General features: G+C 39.5%; 1 protein-coding gene and 1 long non-coding RNA gene across 4 annotated transcripts in view; one reads left to right on the top strand and one right to left on the bottom strand.

Moving 5' to 3' along the window:
- LOC143342108 (uncharacterized) overlaps positions 1 to 22,000 on the top strand; it is a 46,533-nt gene that overhangs the window by 8,562 nt on the left and 15,971 nt on the right. The gene's annotated exons all lie outside the window — the stretch shown is intronic.
- On the bottom strand, positions 339 to 21,648 carry LOC143341692 (uncharacterized). Of its 3 annotated transcripts, none has more exons than XM_076764723.1 (14): positions 21,576 to 21,648; positions 18,230 to 18,587; positions 14,360 to 14,503; positions 9,187 to 9,332; positions 8,938 to 9,110; positions 7,362 to 7,632; positions 7,123 to 7,245; positions 6,881 to 7,051; positions 6,298 to 6,458; positions 5,959 to 6,212; positions 3,973 to 5,880; positions 2,738 to 3,900; positions 2,549 to 2,659; positions 339 to 2,487 (listed from the first exon to the last, which is right to left on the bottom strand). In XM_076764723.1, the coding sequence occupies exons 2-14, from the start codon at positions 18,291 to 18,293 to the stop codon at positions 1,426 to 1,428; spliced, it is 5,751 nt and encodes a 1,916-aa protein (XP_076620838.1). In that variant the 5' UTR covers positions 18,294 to 18,587; positions 21,576 to 21,648; the 3' UTR covers positions 339 to 1,425. The 3 variants fall into 3 exon arrangements, with proteins under 3 accessions (XP_076620838.1, XP_076620839.1, XP_076620837.1); XM_076764724.1 differs by lacking the exon at positions 21,576 to 21,648 and adding an exon at positions 21,226 to 21,549 and having other exon boundaries at positions 18,230 to 18,524; XM_076764722.1 differs by lacking the exon at positions 21,576 to 21,648 and having other exon boundaries at positions 18,230 to 19,041.

Genomic DNA, 22,000 nt, shown 5'->3' with positions numbered 1-22,000 from the left:
GTTAAACAAGTTTCGTAAAAGATACAGCGTAAGCCAGAAATCATAACGATATTAATATTATCTTTCTAAAGCCAACTTAAAGTCACAGAATTAATTTCATTCGTCTAAAGTGAGAACCGTAGTTTTGTGACAAATTCTATTTTGTTCTCTTAGCATACGTAAAATTTTCCATGCTTGAGATTATTTTTTCGAAATAAAATTAGTTATCAGGAGATTTCAACAAAGTCTACGTTCCAATGATCAAAGATCCACGATATTAAGGAGAAATTATCTGAGTTTAGGATGAAACATATGGGTAGGATCGAGAGTTACACAAATATGGAAATGAAATGTAAATATTCAGACAATAATAATATATTAAATTTAAGCCAGAGAAATTACATTGAGTCAGTAGCTGAGAAACATGGGATAGATTATTCTAGATTATACGATACTCCCATGGAGACGAAGTTAAAACTAGAACCGGCGGATAAAATAAATCCCGATATTGAATATCGAAACTTAATCGGAGCATTAATATAGTATATTAGCTCTGGAACTCGACCAGATATCTCCTGCGTTAACTATCTAAGAGGGTTTCGGAATCGTTACGACGAAACCGACTATAAATACACTTTGAGAGTACTCAAATATTTGTATCGGACGAAAAAGTTACAATCAAAGTACAACGAAAATACAGATGCAGAAGCCCTTGATAGTTTTGTACAGACAACTGTGTGGACGTATAAATGAACAAAAAGGGAAACTACGAAAAATTCCAAGCACATCAAATTCATTCGTTTAGAGAAAGGTTAAACATTTAAAAGTAGATATTAAAAGAATACGAAGTGTACTGGAAAATATCCTCATCTTCCGTGTGGCCACCTAATTGGTTCTGTCGTAAGGGAGGTAGTATGTCTAAGTGTGTCTTTTCGTTATTATCTTTAATATTCGCATCTGGCTTGGTCTACTTTCCCTTTATAAATAAACTTACGTCCATGTTTGGCACGACATCTCTCGTTTTGATAATTCTAAGCAAAGTATCAGATAAATCAAAATAAATAAAAGTAATCTAAAATTGTAAAAGGAACAGCATGTTGAACAAAAATCCATTCTTTCTCGTCAAATTTCGATTCAAACTATAGATACCTTATACGTATATAAAATTCCGAATAAAAAAATATCATTTTCAGGAGAAAGACTTGAAAAATTTACATCAATTTTCATCGCAATCTTTCCAAAGTGATGCTTCTAAGTATTCAAAATGAAACGTTCTATTTTACTTCCAAACTAGGCAGAACTCTTAAAGTTCGAACGAATAATCGTCAAATATAAATAATTGCGCAAGCTCTAGCCACGTGGTAACAAATTCACACCAAGTTCTTCTGTGATACGAGAAGGCCGCGGTATCTGAGATCGATTGGCTGTTCGTCGACAGCTAACCATCTAAACTAATAAGTTATCGTCCTGGCAAGCTGGCCCCATGCTCGGCCAATTGCAGGCGCCCATGCCGCCGTCGAACGTCAAATGTACCGGGCAGCTGAACACGTGTAGCGTGAACTTCTTCTTCCATTCGTCCCAGTGGCAAGCGTAGAACTTGTTGCAGAAGTTGGGGTGTCGGAACAGTCCTGGTCTGGCGCAGTTGGTGGCTCCATCGAGGACCTCCTCCGAATCGCCGAGTCCACCAGGTCCGTACGGATGGAAAGACTCTCCACTGTCAGCCTTATTCGTGGAACGTCTGTTGTTATCGTCGTCCGTAGAAGGTCCATTGCTGACAGCGTTCGCGGAAGGTCCATCGTTGCTCAGACTCTTCCCAGATCTGAAACTGCCACCGAAGCCTCTAGGCGAGGTGCCTCTGATGTAATATATCGACGAATCCGTATGGCCAACGCGTCGGTTAGCTGATGGAGTCACGCTCGGCAGATAAACCGACGACGGTTTCTCCTGGATCTGAGAAACTCCAGAGACAGGCGTCTGATCTGTCCAAATTTTAACCGGTCCTGTCGACGTGGACTCGTCACTGTTCTCGTAGGAGACGTCCTTTTCGAGATCCACGTAGATCTCGGACTCGTCGTAGTTCGAGAGGTCCACCTTGCCTTTGGACGAGTTTATCAGTTTAGAACCTGGACCCCGGAGATTGGCGAAGGGGTCTCCTCGACAGGTGCACTCTGCTCCAAGTTTGCCAAGAAGAAGAGGATGCAGGTCGCTCCATTTCACGATCACTTTAGCCTTTCCCACGTCTGTAGATTTGGCAGTGGTTTGGTACGAAACGACGGAAGAAGGTGTCGAGTAACCGTAGTTCTGCCCGAACGTCGACGTGGAGGATGTCTGCGTTTTGGAGAAGTCTCTGGAGCTCGATCCTGACGTGTATCCATCGTATTGATTCGGAACATATTGTGTAGTGCCTCTGTTGTGACCCACGTTTGTCGAACCTTTGACTGGAACCTGGGGTACAGGAGACGATGACTGGTAGTGCGATGAACCATAATCGGTTGGCAAGTACTGAGTCTAGAATTGAAAATATATTTCACGATCGTGTCGATCTTAGGAAAGATGTCTTGAAACTTACTTGTGGTTGCACTGTTTTGGGAATACCAGAAGGCGTCACCCTTTGCTCGAATGAGCTCCTCGAAGTGGAATCGTAGTATCCATGACCGGACGTGCTGGATACATAATCAGGCTGAAAGATAACATTGCAACGTTACGAAAGATAACATTTTTAGTTACTAATAAGCTACATTGGTAATTGTTTACTTACTGATGGAACTGTAGACGATCCACCGAATATCGAAGGTGTCGTGGTAGAACCATAACCGCCTTGGTTCCTGTAACTCCCTTGTTGCGTGATCCTTGTTCCAAACTCAAACTGGTTTTGAGTAAACGTCGATCCATCTTGAATGTTTCCACCAAATTTGTCGTGATCTATCACAGGCACTTGTGTCGAAGACACAGTGTTGAATCCAGTATCGATCACTGGATGACCCGTGGACGTCACAACTGGATGTTTTGCTCCTCCAAAAGATCCAGTTGTGTAGCTCAGAGGCGAGACAGTCGTGACTGGTGCACGCGTGAAACCGGAAGGAACCGATCCTTGGTACTGTTCTTCCGTGTAGGTTTTCACGATGCCAGGTGTGCCCGTGGAACCGAATTTCGGTGACTTGTACACCTCGACGTTCAAGAATGGCGTCGGAGTAGTCGCAGTGAGCACGTTGCCCTCTGTAGGGGCAACCGGTATTCCCGTAGAAGATGTCATTCCCGTTTTAAACGGAACGTTTGGCGCGGTGTACGAGTAGCCAGGAGACTTCGACGGACCCAAAGTAATTTTAGATGTGTCGATATGGGTCGCGTCTTGAGGTCGTGTCGACGTATGTCCAGAATAAACGTTGTCGTAGCCTTCAGAGGATGTTTTCGTATATCCTGCCACGTTACCATCGAACGCGTTTGGACCTATATGCTCGGTATTCGTAGCAGGTCTTCCGTAAACTGTGGTTCCAGGACTGGAACCATGATACACAGTCTTGACTCCGTCGCTAACTACGTAACCAGGTGTACCTGTGCCAGTCGTGACGTAACCTGGATAACTGCTTCCAGTTACTATGGTACCTTGATCGGAAGATCCTGAAATTACCGTGCCAGGAGTGCCTCCGTAAGTGGCGATAGTTCCGGGAGAAGAGTCTCCAGTAATAACTGCCCCGTGGACGTTAGTTCCTGTCACGACAGTACCAGTTCCTGACGTACCGTAACTAATAGTGGGTGTACCAACTCCATGGTACGTCGTGCCAGGGACGCCTTTGACACCACCTGTGTACCCACTACCACTTTGGTAACCAGTTGTACCAGACGATACAACGCCTTGTCCGTATCCCTTCGTTCCAGTATTGCTAACGTACGTGGTCGACACTCCCACTTGTCCAGGATACACTGAATTGGGGCAAAGAAAAATTTCAGTTCGATGGAAATGAAAAGCAAATGCGGTTTATGGCGAATACTCACAAGGTCGTCTTGTTGTTTCAGAAGAATGATCGTACGGACCCTGAGACGTTCGTGTGCCAAACGTTTGTTGTGTTCTTGGTGTGTTTGGCCCTTCGTACGGTCCTGGGAAGTCATCTAGACTAGGTGCCCCCGAGTAAGTTCCAGGTGTTACTACTGAAACGTTGTAACCACTCGTTGACCCACCATATCCTTGAGTACCGGATCTTGAGTAGCTTGTCCCAGTGGATCCTCCGTATCCTTTAGTAGCAGATCCCGCGTAAGTCGTTCCAACAGATCCTCCGTGTCCTCCTAAATGAGAGTCCACGTAATTTGTCCCAGTGGATCCTGGATACCCTCCACTGGATCCTCCGTATCCTTTAGTATCAGACACCGCGTAAGTTGACCCAGTCGATCCTCCATATCCTTTAACAGGAGATCCTGTGTAACTTGTCCCAGTGGATCCTGGATACCCTCCACTGGATCCTCCGTATCCTTTAGTATCAGACCCTGCGTAAGTTGTCCCAGTTGATCCTCCTAAGTGCATTTCTATGTAATTTGGTCCAGTAGATCCTCCATATCCTTTGACAGGCGATCCTGTGTAACTTGTCCCAGTGGATCCTCCACTAGATCCTCCGTACCCTTTAGTAACAGACCCCGTGTAAGTCGTCCCAGTGGATCCTGTATATCCTTTGTTATCATAGCCCGTGTAACTCGTTCCTGCAGCTCCCGCGTGAGTACCTGTTCTGGACCCTGAATCAGTTCCGTGACCAGTGAAGGACGATCCTGTGTAGCCTGTGCCAGTCGTTCCACTGTAAATTCCGCTTGTTCCCGAGTGCACTGTGCCACCTGATCCTGCGTATCCTGGCCCGGAGGATACTTGACCCGTGCCAGTTGTTCCTGAATATTTCGTGCCGGTAGATCCTGCATGGCCCGAGTATATTCCACTCGTTGATCCAACGTAGCCAGTGTTTGATCCTGTTTCATCAGTAGACTCCGAGACGCTGTAACCTCCAGGAACAGTTCCGTAGTAGCCACCAGCGCCTGCATGACTTCCTGTTGTCGACCCAGAATACCCACTTCCAGATGTTCCATGGTATCCAGTCGATCCTTGGCCAAAAGTACCATGACTTCCTGTTGTCGACCCAGAGTACCCACTTCCAGATGTTCCATGGTATTCAGTCGATCCTTGGCCAAAAGTACCGTGACCTCCAGTGGTGGATCCTGTGTACCCAACGCCAGCTGTTCCAGAGTACACTCCACTCGTTGATCCAACGTAGCCAGTATTTAATGATCCTCCACCAGTCGAACCTCCGTAGCTTCCACCGATCGATCCTGTTTTATCAGTGGTTTGAGAGACGCTGTAACCACCAGGAACAGTTCCATGGAAACCACCAACGCCCACGTGACTTCCTGTTGTTCCATGGTATCCAGTCGATCCTTGGCCAAAAGTACCATGACTTCCAATAGTAGATCCCGCGTGCCCAACGCCAGCTGCTCCAGAGTATCCTGAGTCTACTGAATATCCTGTTCCACTGGCTGTTGTGCCAGAATATACGCCATTTTGGAAGCCCGTTGTTCCTGAATATCCATGAGGCAGATGTCCAGTGTAGTATCCACCAGTACCCCCAGTAGATTGACCACCGATACCAATAGTAGAGTGACCACCAATGCCCACAGTGGAGTAACCACCAATGCCTCCAGTAGATTGACCACCGATACCAATAGTAGAGTGACCACCAATACCTCCAGTAGATTGACTGATACCAATAGTAGAGTGACCATCGGATCCTCTGTAGTCGTATTCCGTGCTAGTATAACCATTGCCAGAGTAGCCTCTCACTAACCAGGGCCATTCACACACAAACTTCTCTTCGTCGAAGATCAGACCAAACGGACAACGGAACTCGTATGCCATCATTTCAGGACCACCTGTCGTTACAGGTTTGAATTAATTTATAGAAGCTAATTGGTAGTAACTTAACAGTCGATACAATAAGAGATAGAGACCTAGATCTATGCAGGCGAAGAACCAACGAGGATTTTGAGGATCCGCATAGTAGCCAGGCTTGGACGGACATTCGAACCTTACTCGAGCCACAGGCGCGATTTCGCTGCTCCCAGGACACGGGGATCCTTGGGACAGCGATCCTGGCCAAACGCAAACTTCCGTATGTTCGTCGAAAGCTAGACCCGCTGGGCAGTCAAACTCGAACACAGAATAGTCTTCTATTTCTTGATTGAATTTAACGCAACGATAAAATCTGTGGGGATAAATTTGGTCGTTAAACAGCTCGAATAGGTCGAATATACTGTGTTATAATTGATTGACAATCTTGGTTTAAGTACCTGTTGCAGCTCTTTGGGTGGACAAAGTAGCCTTGCCTCGAGCAAGTGAATTCAGTTTGAGTGTTCTCGCGAACCGCTTGAATGTGTCCTTCGGTGTCTACTACTCGAACAACTCGAAACTCGGAGGATCTGACTTTTGTTGGATACGTGAGTTGGGTTTGCTGCAATTAGAAACAAATGTACGATAATTATTTAATTTGCGAAGCGATCGAGTCACGAATGGAACTTTGATTTTTTAAATAATTGTTAAGAGCGATTGAATATAATTTTATATTTAGTTTCGCTGGTTATTGAAATTTAACAACAATTGGAATTAAATACGTATCGCCATCTACTGATACACCTTGCGGCGCTTGAGACTTCGGTGAAAGGCGTAGTACCGACGGATACTCGAATTCTCGAATTTTATATCGAAACAATATCGTCAAATTTTACAAATTAAGTTTCGAGTCAATTTTAATATTCAAAACACTCAAAGGTTTAAGAATATTTTTTCCAGACAATTTGTTGGAAAGGATACCGTACTTAGCGATCGATGTTAACTTCCAGACGTGACTCAGTTATCATGATAATTTTTAGTTACATGCAAATCATCCTCCAAAGCATTCAAAACGGCTGCTCTGGACTTCCTCTTAAAATCTGTGAACGAGTGGTGAATTTCATGAGTCAGTGGTTTACCACACTTCGTCTCGAAATCGTTTTCTATGTCTCGTATGGCGAGCCCTGGCAGGTTCCGGAGCAACGCGTATTTCCCCTGGAACATTTATCTTGCATTAAACGCAAATTCATAGTAAATATAGAGATTACGTTGCAATTAAGATATACTTTTATCGCGATGGAAATCTTATCCTCGAAGGCGATCCAGGTTTTATTCTTGAAAGCGTAGGGCGCAGTGAGATCTTCGTCCCTTTCGACCGTCCATTCGCCTTTGTTCATCAAATCGCACAGCTAAGGAGAAAAGAAAGAAACAACTCGTTAAATAATTCATCGTTTCAGTCGTGTGTCGTAATCTTTGCATATTCTTGATAGAATGTGAATAAAGTTCGCGGAGAACGACTTCACACCTGTTTCTGATCAATGACAACCGGCTGTATCTCCTCGGTTAATGATCTTGGGGCATTGTCGTCCTGATCCTTCAAAATAAACTTGTATGCACTGGCTGGCACCGACACCAGTGTCTTTCTTTTAGGCGCGCCCAATCCGTTGATCAAATCGATCAGACTGTCCGCGTTGAACATATCGAAGAGACCCATCAGTCGCGACGGATGAAAAGTATGATAGTCCTCGTCATCTTCGACCAAGTAATGCGTCGGGACCGTGAATAGATCCACGTACCTGACGACAAACACAAGAGATTAGAAGACTAGGTGAATTTGCACGATACATTGAATTTCATGAATCATTTTTGAAAATGATCCAAGCAGGGAACCGAGAAACAATCATCGTATGAAACGTGTCGATCCGCTCATAAGACGATAACCGTTGTTATAAACTGTCGTTTCGAGGCATTCAGAGCAGTCTCATTCATATTTCACGAACTGTCTCGAATGCACTGAACTCATCCATATTCGATGAAATGTGCGTGCAACTGTTTGTGCAGTGCGAATTACGTATGGACGCTGACTAGGATTGACTTAACTGGTTCGAAATTGACAAGAGATTCGAGCAATGTTTACAAATACGATACATATGGAGTGCAGGACCTGGAAGTTGGAAAATTTAGGCAATTGCTTAATGTGAGTGGGACTTTTCACTGGGGAGCTAAAAAAATGAATTCTCAAGTCCAGATGTTAAAATAAATCTAGATAGGACTAAAAAGAAAGTTTCGTTTTCGTGGAGAGTGTAAAGGGTTTGGTGAGGCAAAATTAGACTCAATCTAAACTGTATATTGTTACAATATTTTCACAGAAAAGGAAAGCTATTTATTTGCATTAGAGAAAATAAGCATCGAAACAATTTCTGGGATCAATCAAATATTTTCTGTCCCTAGTAACGCAGTGTAATTCGGTTAATTAGCTTTGAAATTTATTCGTAGAAGCTAATTTCTCGTCGTACGCTCCGATGACAACTTTCGTTCTGGTTCGCATTCTCGCCTTGCACGCGACACTCATCCATATTCAGTAAAAAAATCGCGAACGGTTCGTCTACTAATTGTAAAGGTTCGTCATCCGCGAACAATCGTTCAATCAACTGGTGCATCAGATTGTTACAGCATTCCTAACGCGCTGCCGACTTTGCAACTGGCACAAGGTTAGGCAGATACACCGAACATAGATGAGCAGTTTTTTTTATTGAATCTGTTCTCACTTGCTCCCTTGGTCAATAATTCATAAGACGATCCTGCCGACAACGTATTCAACGACGTTTCTTTAGAAACTTTACCGGTTTTGCATGAACACGTTGGACAAAGTTGTGTTTTATTGACAGCGAAAAACCAGCTATAGACAGCAAGAAAGGGAGTCCTCAGAAAATATTTAGTTACGCCATCGAATTTATCTTGACGTCTTATTTGTTATTCGAGAAACGTTTCTAACGATGTCCATTGAAATTGACAAATTCGTTCCGGTTTTCACGCGAAAATATCAATTTCTGAAGTTTTTATATTCACATTTAAGCACACCAATTAATACAATTACTTACTTGGAGAGTTCCTTCAGCTCGAACTGCTTCCCAAGATCCTCCGGTTTGGTCGGCAGAACCAAAAAGATCCTCTTGTCGTAAGATTTCCTCTTCAACTCGTTCTTTAGATCCTTCATAAAGTGCACCAAACGTTCCTTCGAACCTGCCGTCATGTTTAATTCAACTCCATCGACCTGTTCGGGCGAAGGAACATTGTTAAATAATAGTCAACTGAAAATGTTTCGATGCTGCTATAGAAATGTGAATTGCCTCTTTCAGTATTCCGATCAAACGAGCGGCGATCTCTTGACGGACTGTGCCGGAAGTCATCAGCGTTTTTCCAGGGTCGTCCACGGAAATCATGAACTGAAGAGACGGACTGATACTTTTCAATGATTCTTGGAAACTTTCGAATCCTGCAAAACACGTGTTTGTCTATCATTTCAACTGTACAATAGTATTCGAACGCTTTCTTCTCAATGAGATATTTCCCAAATTGTTGGCAAAGTTGTTTAAACAAATTATTTGACAGGGTGTTCGGCCACCCCTGGTTTCGTTAAAAAGTTATTAAAAAATTAAATTAAAAAATTTCAAATCATTTTGAAAAAATTATTTTTGGTAACAGAAGTCAATTACAATCATTTTTGGTGAATAGACATACCCCCGAAATCCTACGCACTTTTGCGAAAAAAATTAATTACTGAAAATATAATGTCTGATTACAACTGTCTGTCACCCTGAAAATTAAAAAATTTCAAATCGTTCTACAAAAATTATTTTCAATTGCAGGTGTCGATTACAATCATTTTTGGTCATTACACGTACCCCCGAAATCCTACGCATTTTCGAGAAAAAAATTCCTTACCGAAAATCTAATTTGAGGCCAGAAATGTTTGCCCGAATTTTCATGCGAATCTTTAAAATGTCATAACTCCTGAATGGATTAGAGGATTTTAATGTATAAAAAAGCAAATAACGCGTATTTTGATGGAGAATATATACAAATCACAAAAATATTGGAAAAGTTAGTCCTTGATCCCGCAAAATGAGAAAAACCCCATAAAAATGGTCCAATTTTCAAACAGCCATAACTCCTACAATAGTGAATATATTTCAATGAAACTTTTTTGTGAAGTAGAGCTCATGGGTACCTACAAAAAAGTATTAGACAACTTTTCTGTAGGGCGTCAAACAAAAATACTAAAAATGAAAAACTAATTTTCAAGAAAAATCGACAGGTGCCTAAATTTTTCGACGAAATAAAAATTTTTCAAATCGTTCTAAAAAAATTATTTCTAGGTTCTGGGGTCAATTACAATCATTTTTGGTCATTAGACATACCCTCGAAATCCTAACCACTTTCGAGAAAAAAATTCAGTACGGGCGGAAATTTAAACGTTAATAACTTTTTAACGAAGCCTCCATAAAGAAATTAGTATTCTTGATTTTTGTCTTATTTTGACCTCTAGAATCTCCCATTAAAATTTTTCCCAGGGGTAGTCGAACACCCTGTATAAAATAAATTAAATCTAAGAAATATAGCAAACTGAATCTTTTCATAATTTTTACACGAAACGACTAAAACACAGAACTAAAGTATCTTTACTCGTTTTTTATCGCAGCATCCTTCGCGATTTCTTCGTAATAATGCGTCTCATATTTTACTTCTTAGTGCTCTAAATCTTTTTCATACGCTTCTACGTTTCGTCTGTAGGTTTCTTGGAATCTCAAGAATTTTTTCTCGCTTTCCTGGCGCTATATTTTCAAATTAATTGCGTAGTAAATTTCACGACAACCAACGGTTGTTTAAAAAGAGCTTTTGTAACAAAAATTCCGCTATCCTTTCCGCGTAATTATCAATCTCGTAATACACTGATCACGGCACACGATGCTGTTTAATGAAACGAAATCATCGTGCACAATTAATCAAGAACTTTCGCGTGCCCCTCTAATTAAACGAGCTCTACTGAGAAGCTCAAATCGTCATTTTTTGTTAGTTAAAGAAATTCGTGAACCATTAAAATTAAAAAAAATAATCTTTACCGTAGAATTACAGTTTCAGTACCAATCAGATAAGAATCTAACTGCACGAAGGATTACATTATACTCTACTTTCTTTCGAAGTTACGTGTGAGAATGCATACAAAAACTGGTTTGACAAAATCTCCATCTTTTACAGTCCACTCGTTTCTTTAATGCATATCTTTCCATAATTTCGTTCATGAGTAATTATTGTCGTCCAGGGATATATATTCTTCGTACAGAATACCAGGTTTTAAAATGAACAAATTTCCTGTGTCTTCGCTGTAATTGTCCTTAGTAATTAATTCTATTGAATTCAGTCCTCGGACGAAAAAAATCGTTGTAGACGATCACTCTCGATGTCGAGATTAAATCTCGATCGAGAAAGAATGGACACTCTAAATATTATTTAGCGGAACGCGAGGGAAAGTGATATTTGTTACATCTGGATCATCTGTTGGGGCCACTTTCGACGGTCTTGGCATTTCATTAGCCACACCCATGCACGAATTCGTAAAGACACGTGGCATTTTTCGAAATCGAATCGTAATAATTCACTGCAATAATCTTTAGATAATAATTGGCACAGGACCCCGACGATTTACTCCACTTACAGACTGCAATTATTTCGAATAACAAGTCTGACCTGTTTCGTTACGTAACTCGAGATTAAATTAACAAAAATTGTATCGAAAATGTATCGATAGGCTGAATAAAGTATATGCTAAAATAAAATTACGATCTCAAAGGAATTTCGTCTCAAAATTTGATAATTATCGTCATCGTATAAATGAAATAATTCGAAGTCTATTGCTAATTTTTTTATAAATTTTTTAGATCATCTCATAGATCCTCAAAGTCGATTTATACCTGAGTGTTGCAAAGAAGAAAGCGACGTATTCTTTAAACTGTAATTGTACCGAATATATAAAATTTATTTCTAAAGTGTCACTAAATCTTTAAACCGAAACAAAAAGGGAACGTTATTGAAGTTATTTTATTACAGTTTAATTTTGATTGTCGCTGAAATGTTTCTTCTCGAAAACAAGCATCATCCGAGTGCAACCATTTGTGGCGAGAAACGAAAGCGTGGAAAAAAAAAGAGTCAACTAAGTAGGAGTTTGTTTTTGCGCGATTATGTCACAAACGCGGTTCACGTTGTCGCCTCTGTCCTCGTTCTTCTTGTTCCACGGTTTTCCCTTCCTTTTTCCACGGTGAACGTCGAATTTTGCGTGACACTGTAATCAGTTGGCCATCGTTCTCTCTTATATATGTATAACGAATTGATTTCGACGACGTTTCGAAACCGTTTCGGGCTTTTTTAAAAGGAATTTTTTTACCTTATAAAAAAAAGTAAATTTAATGACAACCCAAGGCCTGGCATATTTATTGTGATTACTTATCGCCAGAAACTGATTGGCCGTACGACGTCAAACTGTATCGAATTCTCTACATTTATCTTCGAGTTCAGTTTCTTATTTTATTTGTTATTTAATTTCCAATACTATTTTATAAATATTTGTGTATCTGTTATTGATATGAGATATCCTAATTACTATACTACAGTTTCGGTGGAATTTTAATAGTTAAATCATATCCAAAGCCACGTTCTGATAAGATTACGATTAATTGAAAAATGCTTGTTTTGATTACACTCGTAAACATTCGTTTCGATTCTCCAATACGAGATCCATCAATGGATTCGCTTCAACGCCTCGTATGTAAATATCTTCGTAAGGCCCAAAGTCAGAGAACCAAAATTATGCAACGTAATCCTCTCGATACGATCCACGAATCTATAAGCGCGAATCATCGATGTATCAGAGTTTGATTGGCGAGACGAAAAGTGTAAAATATCTGGTGATCGACAAACATGAACGTGACTTATCGGCATGAATACATATTCATCGAGCATATTGTGTCGTATGCATACTTTAACGATGTCTACCTCGATTTTATGAATTCCGAGCACACTTCCGATTCGACAAGCTTCAGCTCCTTTCGCGCGCTTATTGTTCAAATAAGAGTTCAAGGAAACTCGCTGACTTTGTTTCAATTCCAATTACAAACTTGCATATATGATTTCTTCAAATATTAATTTATTATGTATCAGTGTTATCTGTATAATCATCAAGTTTGAACAAAAGATTTGTTACTAGCTTTAGTCTAAATTGCTGTTATTTGTTGGTTAAAATTGGAGAATTTAAGTAGCAGAAAATTTATTATATCGTTAACTGAAATGTTTAGCAGTCGATAAAACTTGATGACGTTCTCGAAATGTCGTTGAAACTTGCTCGACATCATTAATTAAAACGGTGACGATCGTCCATTAATCACGAAGATAAAGATAGTTTTCACGTCTGGGAGGTAATGGCATAATTACACGTAGTCAGCGATATAGCCAACAGGCGCAAGAATTGTGGCAAACTTCAAACGATAGTAAAATAACAATTAATTAAAATACGATAGATGTGCACAATTTCTTTTTCATTTAAACACCGAAAATCTTGAGGTCAGAATTTATTGAAGTTTGCATTTTAATAACAGAAAAGTGGAAACGAATTTCTGATGGATGCCAGACGGTTGTAAGAAAATACGTTCGTTGTGGTCAGGTCTCGATATCCTGTTGCAAGTTCAAGGATGTGGTTGCATCTTTATGGATACAGGGTTTACGCAATCTTGAAAAATTTAATCTCTCGAATCTCACGATATTATGATACTCAACAGTGTTATTACTGTCATTGGTAAAAATTTCTAACGACAGTAAAAATGGTCATCGTCGATTTCTCAAATATTACGTTATGTTTCTACAGCAAACAAAAGTATATTTAAATATCATGGAAAATATTTTGCTGTTATTTAAAAGTTCCATAGTTGAAAATGATCTCTGATAGCAGGAGACATACAACGATGTTTTATTATTATACTACTTTCCCTTAAATTGAACCTTCCTTAATGGTGTTCGATGTAATTTAAAAATTAAAATTGTAATTCAAAATAATTAAAAAAAAAGAATCAGCAATTAGAAAACCCCAGTCGAAGTCCCAAAGGATTCATCATTCGTATAAATTCATTTTTTATACAAATTGTCTCTCACGGAATTGTCGTGATTACATTTGTAAATGCTATATGAATTATTAAGTCCATAATTCAATCACGGAACTGATAAATGCCCTGCAATTTTGTAACAATATGTTTCCAAGAATTCCCTTCATCGTTTCCCGGTTTTTCTGTAATAATATTTCCGCACCTCCGATCGCTACGAATAAGAAATCAGCTGACATAATCGCCGAGCTTCGATCGTCGCGATTATCGTAGAATTGCTTCTTAAACGATCGTTGTTTAACGTAAAAATTAACGCATTACGCTTGGTTACGTGCGATTACTGATAATTATTGCACATTAAATGCCATGGACTTACCGGAAGTCGAGATATTTCGCACATCGTATCCTTGATGCACCAGAGTGGTGCATCTGCAGACTGCGTTGGTCAGCTGTTCGACGTCGGAAACGGAAGTGTAACAAACGACTTCTCGCCCTGGCGATGTCTTTTGTTTTGGGCATTCTGAAATTAATCAGACACTCTTTTTATTCAATAAAATAGTACGAAATGTTTTGTTTCGTCCAACGTACGTGCAGCAATGCAATTATGAATTTATCAAAGAAAGAATCAAAAATACTCGAGGCCAGCAAAACAAAAAATTGAAGATGTATGAAATTCCCAGGATTAGAGATTAAAAAATTCTCCTTTTCTGGGAAACGTGTACAAGCAGACAATTGAAGAAATCGGTGAAAATAAAACAACCGGAAGAATGTATTACGTTTCAAGTGCAAGCATATCGGCGTCGTTCGAATCATTTCGTAACTCAGGTATATTTTAATATCAATTTCACGGTTCTGTAAACGGATACGGCTTGACAGTAAATTATCTACTCAGAAACCGAGCAAAGATAACGGTAACGATCTGTAATTTTCTGTGTCCCTGAGTTGAAGCGTTATAAAAACGAGCCAAAAATTAGCAACTTCGAAGAACCATTTGTTATGTATGTACATTGATTAAACGTTGTCGTTGACATCATCCTTCGTACGCTATGCAACCGTTGCTATAATAATCGTTTACATAGTCGCGCAGCCTTGCCATTCTCCGACAAGAAAAAGAAGAATCATGCTGGATGTGCTCTGTAGAAGAAAACAACCAGCGGATCGACCCGCGACTTTTATTAACAATAAATTTCCTATACATCGTCGAGTATGTTCAAGCAGCTTTGGGGACAGAGATTTCGCGGTGTAGAACGAATAGCTATAAATTAACAATTACCTAACAACGGACAGTCTCGAACAAATAGAAATAACAGCCTCTCAGAGTGTCTATTTTTATCGAACAACATTATTGGCAGTGCAAGCACGTTGGTATTAAATTATTGAGACTAAATATTAGTATGAAAACGACACGTTTGGCCAGCAATCAATATTTGTGTTAATATAGCTAATTCGACTGTTGATATGCTGTCTGTGTCAACCTTTCCAATACTGCACTTCGAATGGATTTCAAGATTGTTTTTTAAAATGTCACGCAGTTGGTCTTTATTTGAAAATTAGAAATAATTTGATATTAATACGATATAGAGATCTTTAAAATCATATTCCTATCACGTTGTATTAAACGTTTTTGACGTTCATGGTTTCTTTAAAATGATCAATATTGTATAATATTTTTAGTTTCAAAATTGACCAAAAACGTTCAATGCGAATGACAAATAGCTTGTTAACAGTACATCATTGACTTCAATGCTTACTCTTCAAAATTTTCAAGGAGGTTCAGGAACAATTGACAGTTGACAATCGTACTGAGAATAGTTACGAGCAAAAGGGCATTATTTACGTTACATTTCTTATCCAAGAATTTGATTGGAGAAAGTGCAAGTACACTTTTAATTTCTTGAATCGCGTGATCTTTAAGTACATTCGAAAAGGAAAGTCGGTTTACAGATTGTCCAACCTCGCAAAACTTTCAGAGATCTACACAGTGCTGGATAGATCTATAAATTCTATTTACGAATAACAAGTAAAAATTTTTTATTCATTCGTATGTAATATTAACATTAACATTAATTCTTAACTACGAATGAATCTAAACAACATCTCTGTACGGGATGGATGAATCTAAAATTTGAACTCGTTAGTAGAAATAAAATTTGTCGAACTTTGTGGAGTTACGGATAGGAAGAAAGGGAAGAGCTGTTCTGGAAGGAACTGCGGATCGTATTGGGTCAGACGTCTTAGTCAGCCTTCGTAAAGCCAGCGTCTAAGCATTTTCTCGGCGCTGTTCATTTTCTACTGACTCATCGTATCACATTCCCCGTAATTCAGGATTGATTTTTCTTTCTATTCGCGATATCGATGCACCGCCCGACAGTGGAATGTCTTCTTCGAATTTTTGCACGTGCTCGAAGATCGACCGGGTTTAATGACGTAAATGGTACCGTCCTTGCGCTCGCGGATCGTTGCTCCAGTTGCTGGTTGCGCAATCTAACCTTAGAAGAGAGGACGGACTCGATACAAGCGAAACGGATCGCGAAAGCGCGTAAAACGAGAAGAAGACCAGGGATTGATAACTTGCTGGGTACTTACAAGGCTTTCCTCTCGATTAAAGGATGAAATAATTACGTCATCCTGATTCCGTAGGTGTTAACAACCTTAGCATTATTTATAGAAATTGAGTGAATATTTTCTCGCTACGTTGAATACCAATTGCAGCGTTCGAATCGTATTTTTATAGACTTTTCAGAGTAATTCTACTTGGGTAATTTTTAGAAAGTAATTGATTTAAGTTGTGATCGATACGCGTCTTGAAGCTAACATGGTTAAAAATGATAAATAGAAAAAACTGAGTGGTATTTTTCAAATAATTTTCTAGGTGAATAATGATTTGTCGATATTTCGGAATGACTGGTAAAAACTGTACCAGGTGTAACGATCGATTTGGTTACTCGACCACAAGGCTTGTATAACTGTAACAACTGTAACGTAATCGACGAAATGACAAACTTCCTTCTCGAATTCAAGGCAGAAAATTAAATTTTTGTCGAAGAGTTATATCTAATTAAAATTTACGGCGCTCAAAATTTTGTTAATCCTGTTCGATTCGAGAGGAGAATGCAACGGAGCTAGAAAGAAATTTAGAAAAATATCAGAACTCTGCTAATGCTCTGAAACGTATTTAGAAATGCAGGGGAATGTTTGGAACTGTTCAATGAATCCGATAGGCACATTAATCGTTTTATGAATGAACTGTAATTTTTCTGTCAGTCACCAAACTAAGGATGGGTGATTTATAATGATTAATTTCGTTGGAACCTCGCGTGTAGCTGCCGTGGATTTTTTACGGCACTTATTAGCGTAAAACAAGCGTGCTCTACGTGACGTGCAACACTTCATTAGGCGCTTTCCATTCATCACTCTCATTCATAAACTTAAACAGCGTTGCTTTAAACCTGACAGAAATGTGTCAGACGCTTCTTTCGTTTCTTACACAACCCGTTTATTCCAAAGCACGTAGTAAATTATAATAAATTTCTGCTATAAAAGTAATCAAGAAATTGATGATTCTATTTACTAGCTATTTGTTAATCTCTGCAGATCTTAGATATTCACTTTTAGATTACTATTTAATAAGTACCAGTGTACAATGTCGATAAATATCACTTTAAGTTTAAAAATTCACTCATAACTCTTTTTTATGGAATTATTGTCACGAATATTCATTTTATCCAAAATAACGAGTAAATTAATGTGGCAATTAATTCTAGAGAGTATTCGTCACTTTAACAAAGACGTATCTTTTAATGTTTCTGACAGAGATTCTGTACAAGAAACTTAATTTCACCAAGCACTTAACCTTTTTATTCCTGCGTTCGAGTATGCTCGCTTTATTCTACGTGTTCGACTTAAATTAAACTGTAGACGTGCAAACTTTTTCGCCATTACAGCGAGATCTTTTATTTCTTTATTTAATTCTTCCGTTTAAAAAATTAGCGAAATCAAGCTCTTTCTGTCACTGTTTAATTCGAGAAACGACTTACGCGCACAGAAACGACCACGGTAAAGAACTGCAAATACAAAATTATTCGTCTAAAAGATCGGTCGAAGAGAGTTCGAGGATCTAGACGTGAAACATCACTAATGAACCATTCTATGTTAGACTCATTCGTTCCCTTATCATTCGTTAATGTTCAAGCAAGATTTTCGCCGTTCGAAAAATGAAAAATTCCGAGGGGGAACGGAAACTTACGTAAACCGTGGCTGAGTACCAAAAGTCCAAGAAGGACCGTCAACACGATCATCCTGTCGATCATCCCGTCGACGATTCTCCCGTTGCAGAAGCCGTGATCCTCTAGATCGGCAGCAGGTCCGTCAGTGCGTGGCGAGGAAGTGACACTCTGGGCCCGAGATCGGCGCTCATCGAGATTAAAGAACGGATCGACGAGTGGTTCGGTGCCACCGGCGAGCAAGAAGTTCTACCAATCTTCAGGCTAGCGAAAGCCTCTCTGTTTCTCTCTACTATACGGTCTGTCTCTCGTCTGCCTCTGAGTGGGGGATCAAAGGAGTCGATGGATCCTTCGAATTCGAGAGCGCGTTTCGCACTGAACCTTCGGAGGATTCGTGCTCTCTTAGTAAACCCTACCGATCGGGTGGAAGCAGCCGTGGAAGATCGGTACGAGGGAGATGGAGTTACGGGATAGGAATCGGGGGGAAGGAGAGATCGGATAACACGGCCGTCGGGACCGCCGGATTACCGGATGCCGGGTGGGGTACCCGGACTGGCCCAGATCGGGACACTTTCCGTGTTACACGTACGCCACCAGGTTAAAAATAGGATGACTCGCGCTCCTTCGCGATTAAGTCGATGCAGCGAGCGTTAGGATTACTTAACGCGATCCTTCGGTGTCTCTTTTCCGAGCGCCTCGGAACGTACTCGGCACACGTTATGCCTCGTGTCAGGGGATCAAGGTGAACGCTGCAGACTCGAAACCGCGTTTCAGGGAGTTTCGGGATACCTCGTGCTCATAGAAAATCCATCACAATCTTCGTTTTCGAGATAATTACATTTTAAGATTTGTCCCCCCGCGTGTACGATTAACCCTTTGCACTCTCACAATCAGTTTTTATCTCAAGACTTTGTTGAGACTCGACAATTTTTCACGTCCAAACCAAAGAGATATCGTACAGTTTGAAATCACAAAATACAACAGATATTTAATGGAATTTGTTTTAAGCAATCAAAGTGACCCATTCGTAATTTCTAATAAAAATTGTCTACTCGACTTGGTTTTTGCAAATTTATCGCGATTTTCTATAAGAGTATGAACATTTATTTCCATTGAATTTCATTCAAGTATCTAATTTCTTTGGTATAAATATATATACTAAAAGTTTCATGATGGAAGAACTGCTTTAAAACGGATTGACTCGAATTTTCTTTGTTTTGTACACTTGAAAATTAGAAAACACAACAGTGTAAATGAAACAGATATTTAATCGAGTTTGTTTTAAGCAATCAAAGTGACCCATTCGTAATTTCTAATAAAAATTGTCTACTCGACTTGGTTTTTGCAAATTTATCGCGATTTTCTATAAGAGTATGAACATTTATTTCCATTGAATTTCATTCAAGTATCTAATTTCTTTGGTATAAATAAATATATTAAAAGTTTCATGATGGAAGAACTGCTTTAAAACGGGTTGGCTCGAATTTTCTTTGTCTCTGATTATTCTGAGAATGTTCAACCTCCTCAAATTTGTATTCGAGTAAAATTTGAACAAGTTCGAGTTGAAATTGTAAAATAATATTTGTTTTGTAATATTTCGTTTTCGAGATAATGATACTTGAGAATTTATCGTATACGTGTACGATTGAATGCGATTCGGCTGGCGCGTCTGTTCGTTGCTTTCTGTTTCTACTTATACTGATGGTCAATTTGAGGTCTATTAGATACGTATCAAAGACTGATTCGTTTGGGTCCTTTTCAGAGCATATTTGTATTTATTTTACTGTAATTAGTGTGGAAGAAACTAAATGCTTGTCCATCAAGCTCAAGAAAGAAGTTTATGATTTTTGTTACTCCTATTTTTCATTTCAAGATATATGAATGTTTCTTAACATTTTCTTCAAAGGAACTATTGCATCTTCTTTGCTTCTTATTGGATTACCATACCAAATGAGTGAACTAGTCAGTCAAAGAATATTGTCCAATTTCTTTCTGATCATAAAAATTGTCTCAGTACTCGAAACATTAAAAAAATGAAAGTTGCAGTAATTGACACTTTTTTGTTTCGGTAGCAGATAGTCGGGGAAAGTGCTAAGAAAGTAGGCGACATAGTATATTTCTTGAAACGAACTCTTAGTTCTAAAAATAAAAGGTTAAATGATAACATAAATAATCGAGGATCTTAAAATGTCAACACGTATACGCATTAATAAAAAGAATTATTTGCTATTTTTCTCCATCATATACTTTTTACTAATCGAGATCTGGAAGAACCTATCCTCAGACTATATTTTGCTAAAAAACTAAAAAAAATGTCAAAAATCAGAAACATTTCGATTTCAATAACCACACTATTATATCAACTAAAATTTACACTTTATTTTGAATTAAAAATTTGACTCTTCTCTAATTCTCGATAAATTTAGCAGCAGCGACGTCGTTTGCGGAAATTTTTGTTTCTTGCGTAGGCGGATGAGTCCAAGCGGGTTACGAAACACGGAGAAAACAAGAATTAAAATGCAACGCGCAGTCCCTTTACAAAATTAAAAAAAAAAACCATACTGACAGCCAGAAGGATTAAACTCGTCCTCAGATTGAATTCGTTTCAAGATAGTAACCCACTCGCCGCAGACTACTAAATTTAACAACCGTTTCTGCAGCGTTCACGCATATTTACTTTCGATAATCCAAAACGCTGACCTAGGTCTTGGATTTAGCGTTCTGGTCGAGTTTCAACACGTCTCTTTTTACGATGGTCCTTCGCGCCCAATATCGTTTTACACAAAGCGTTACAAGTTCGCGTTACGAAAATCCTCGGGCAGAAAAAGGAATCCCAAACAGGATTTTAAACTCAACGATTGAATGGTCAGTGATTGCATCGCGGTGATTCGATTTGTCGATTAAAGCGTCCCGCGACGAGTACGAAACTGCATCGCGACGGTTGCAAATCAACGCGGTTCTCACCGCGACAGCCACGAGTGGAATATCATTCGAGTGCCATTAATTGTTAATAATTTACCAGGACCGCGTGGGCTTAGCGTTTCATTAGCAACGTTAGGTCAGACGTCGCACAATTCTCATCCAGCGCACTGTCGGGGCATATACAACACTTTCTCTGACACACGGTGTTTGCTTTGCCATTAATTCACTCTACGTTACACGAGAAAAATGATCCCCTTAACATAGTTTCGAGGGAATTGTCATCGCGGAGTTTCTTAATCTGCCTGAAGATACGAATCTCCAGAGGAATTCAAGCGACGCGTACGATTCGAAGCCTCGGAAAAGATAGATTTCTCGACAGACGAGGAAGCATACAGGGTGACAATTTTAATCTGATCTCTCTGCACCATCAACGCGATATTTCTGTACCTGGGATCGCGCGTCTGAGCAGAGAAGCACGCGCTACGACCGATTGATTCGAACTACCATAAGTAATTCGAATCCTCGTTCTCATGATACTGCACGTGTTTACCCGTTTGTCCGGTGTCCAGGATAAGTTCTGCTGCTGGTAGATTAATCACCGATGTATGCTAATCGACGATGATCACCGTTGCACGATGCTGTGTTACGTCAGCTAAAGTCTCGTGTAATTATTGTCGCGTTAAAGTTATTACGAATTGATGTACAGCTTTTTGCACCCTCCCACCGAGTTTCGTCACTGTTAATTATTAAGGATTTTACGTTTGAAGAAACGGGTTGGCTCGAATTTCTGATTATTCGAGGAATTTTTATTCGAATAGACTTTTATTTATGTGGATAAAAATGTGACTGGTTTCTAAGAATAACCGCTAAAA

The sequence above is a fragment of the Colletes latitarsis genome, chromosome 5 (assembly GCF_051014445.1).
Source record: "Colletes latitarsis isolate SP2378_abdomen chromosome 5, iyColLati1, whole genome shotgun sequence".
Lineage (NCBI taxonomy): Eukaryota > Metazoa > Arthropoda > Insecta > Hymenoptera > Colletidae > Colletes > Colletes latitarsis.
The sequence above is the reverse complement of the archived record's forward strand: the minus strand, read 5'-3'. Positions and strand labels throughout refer to the sequence as shown.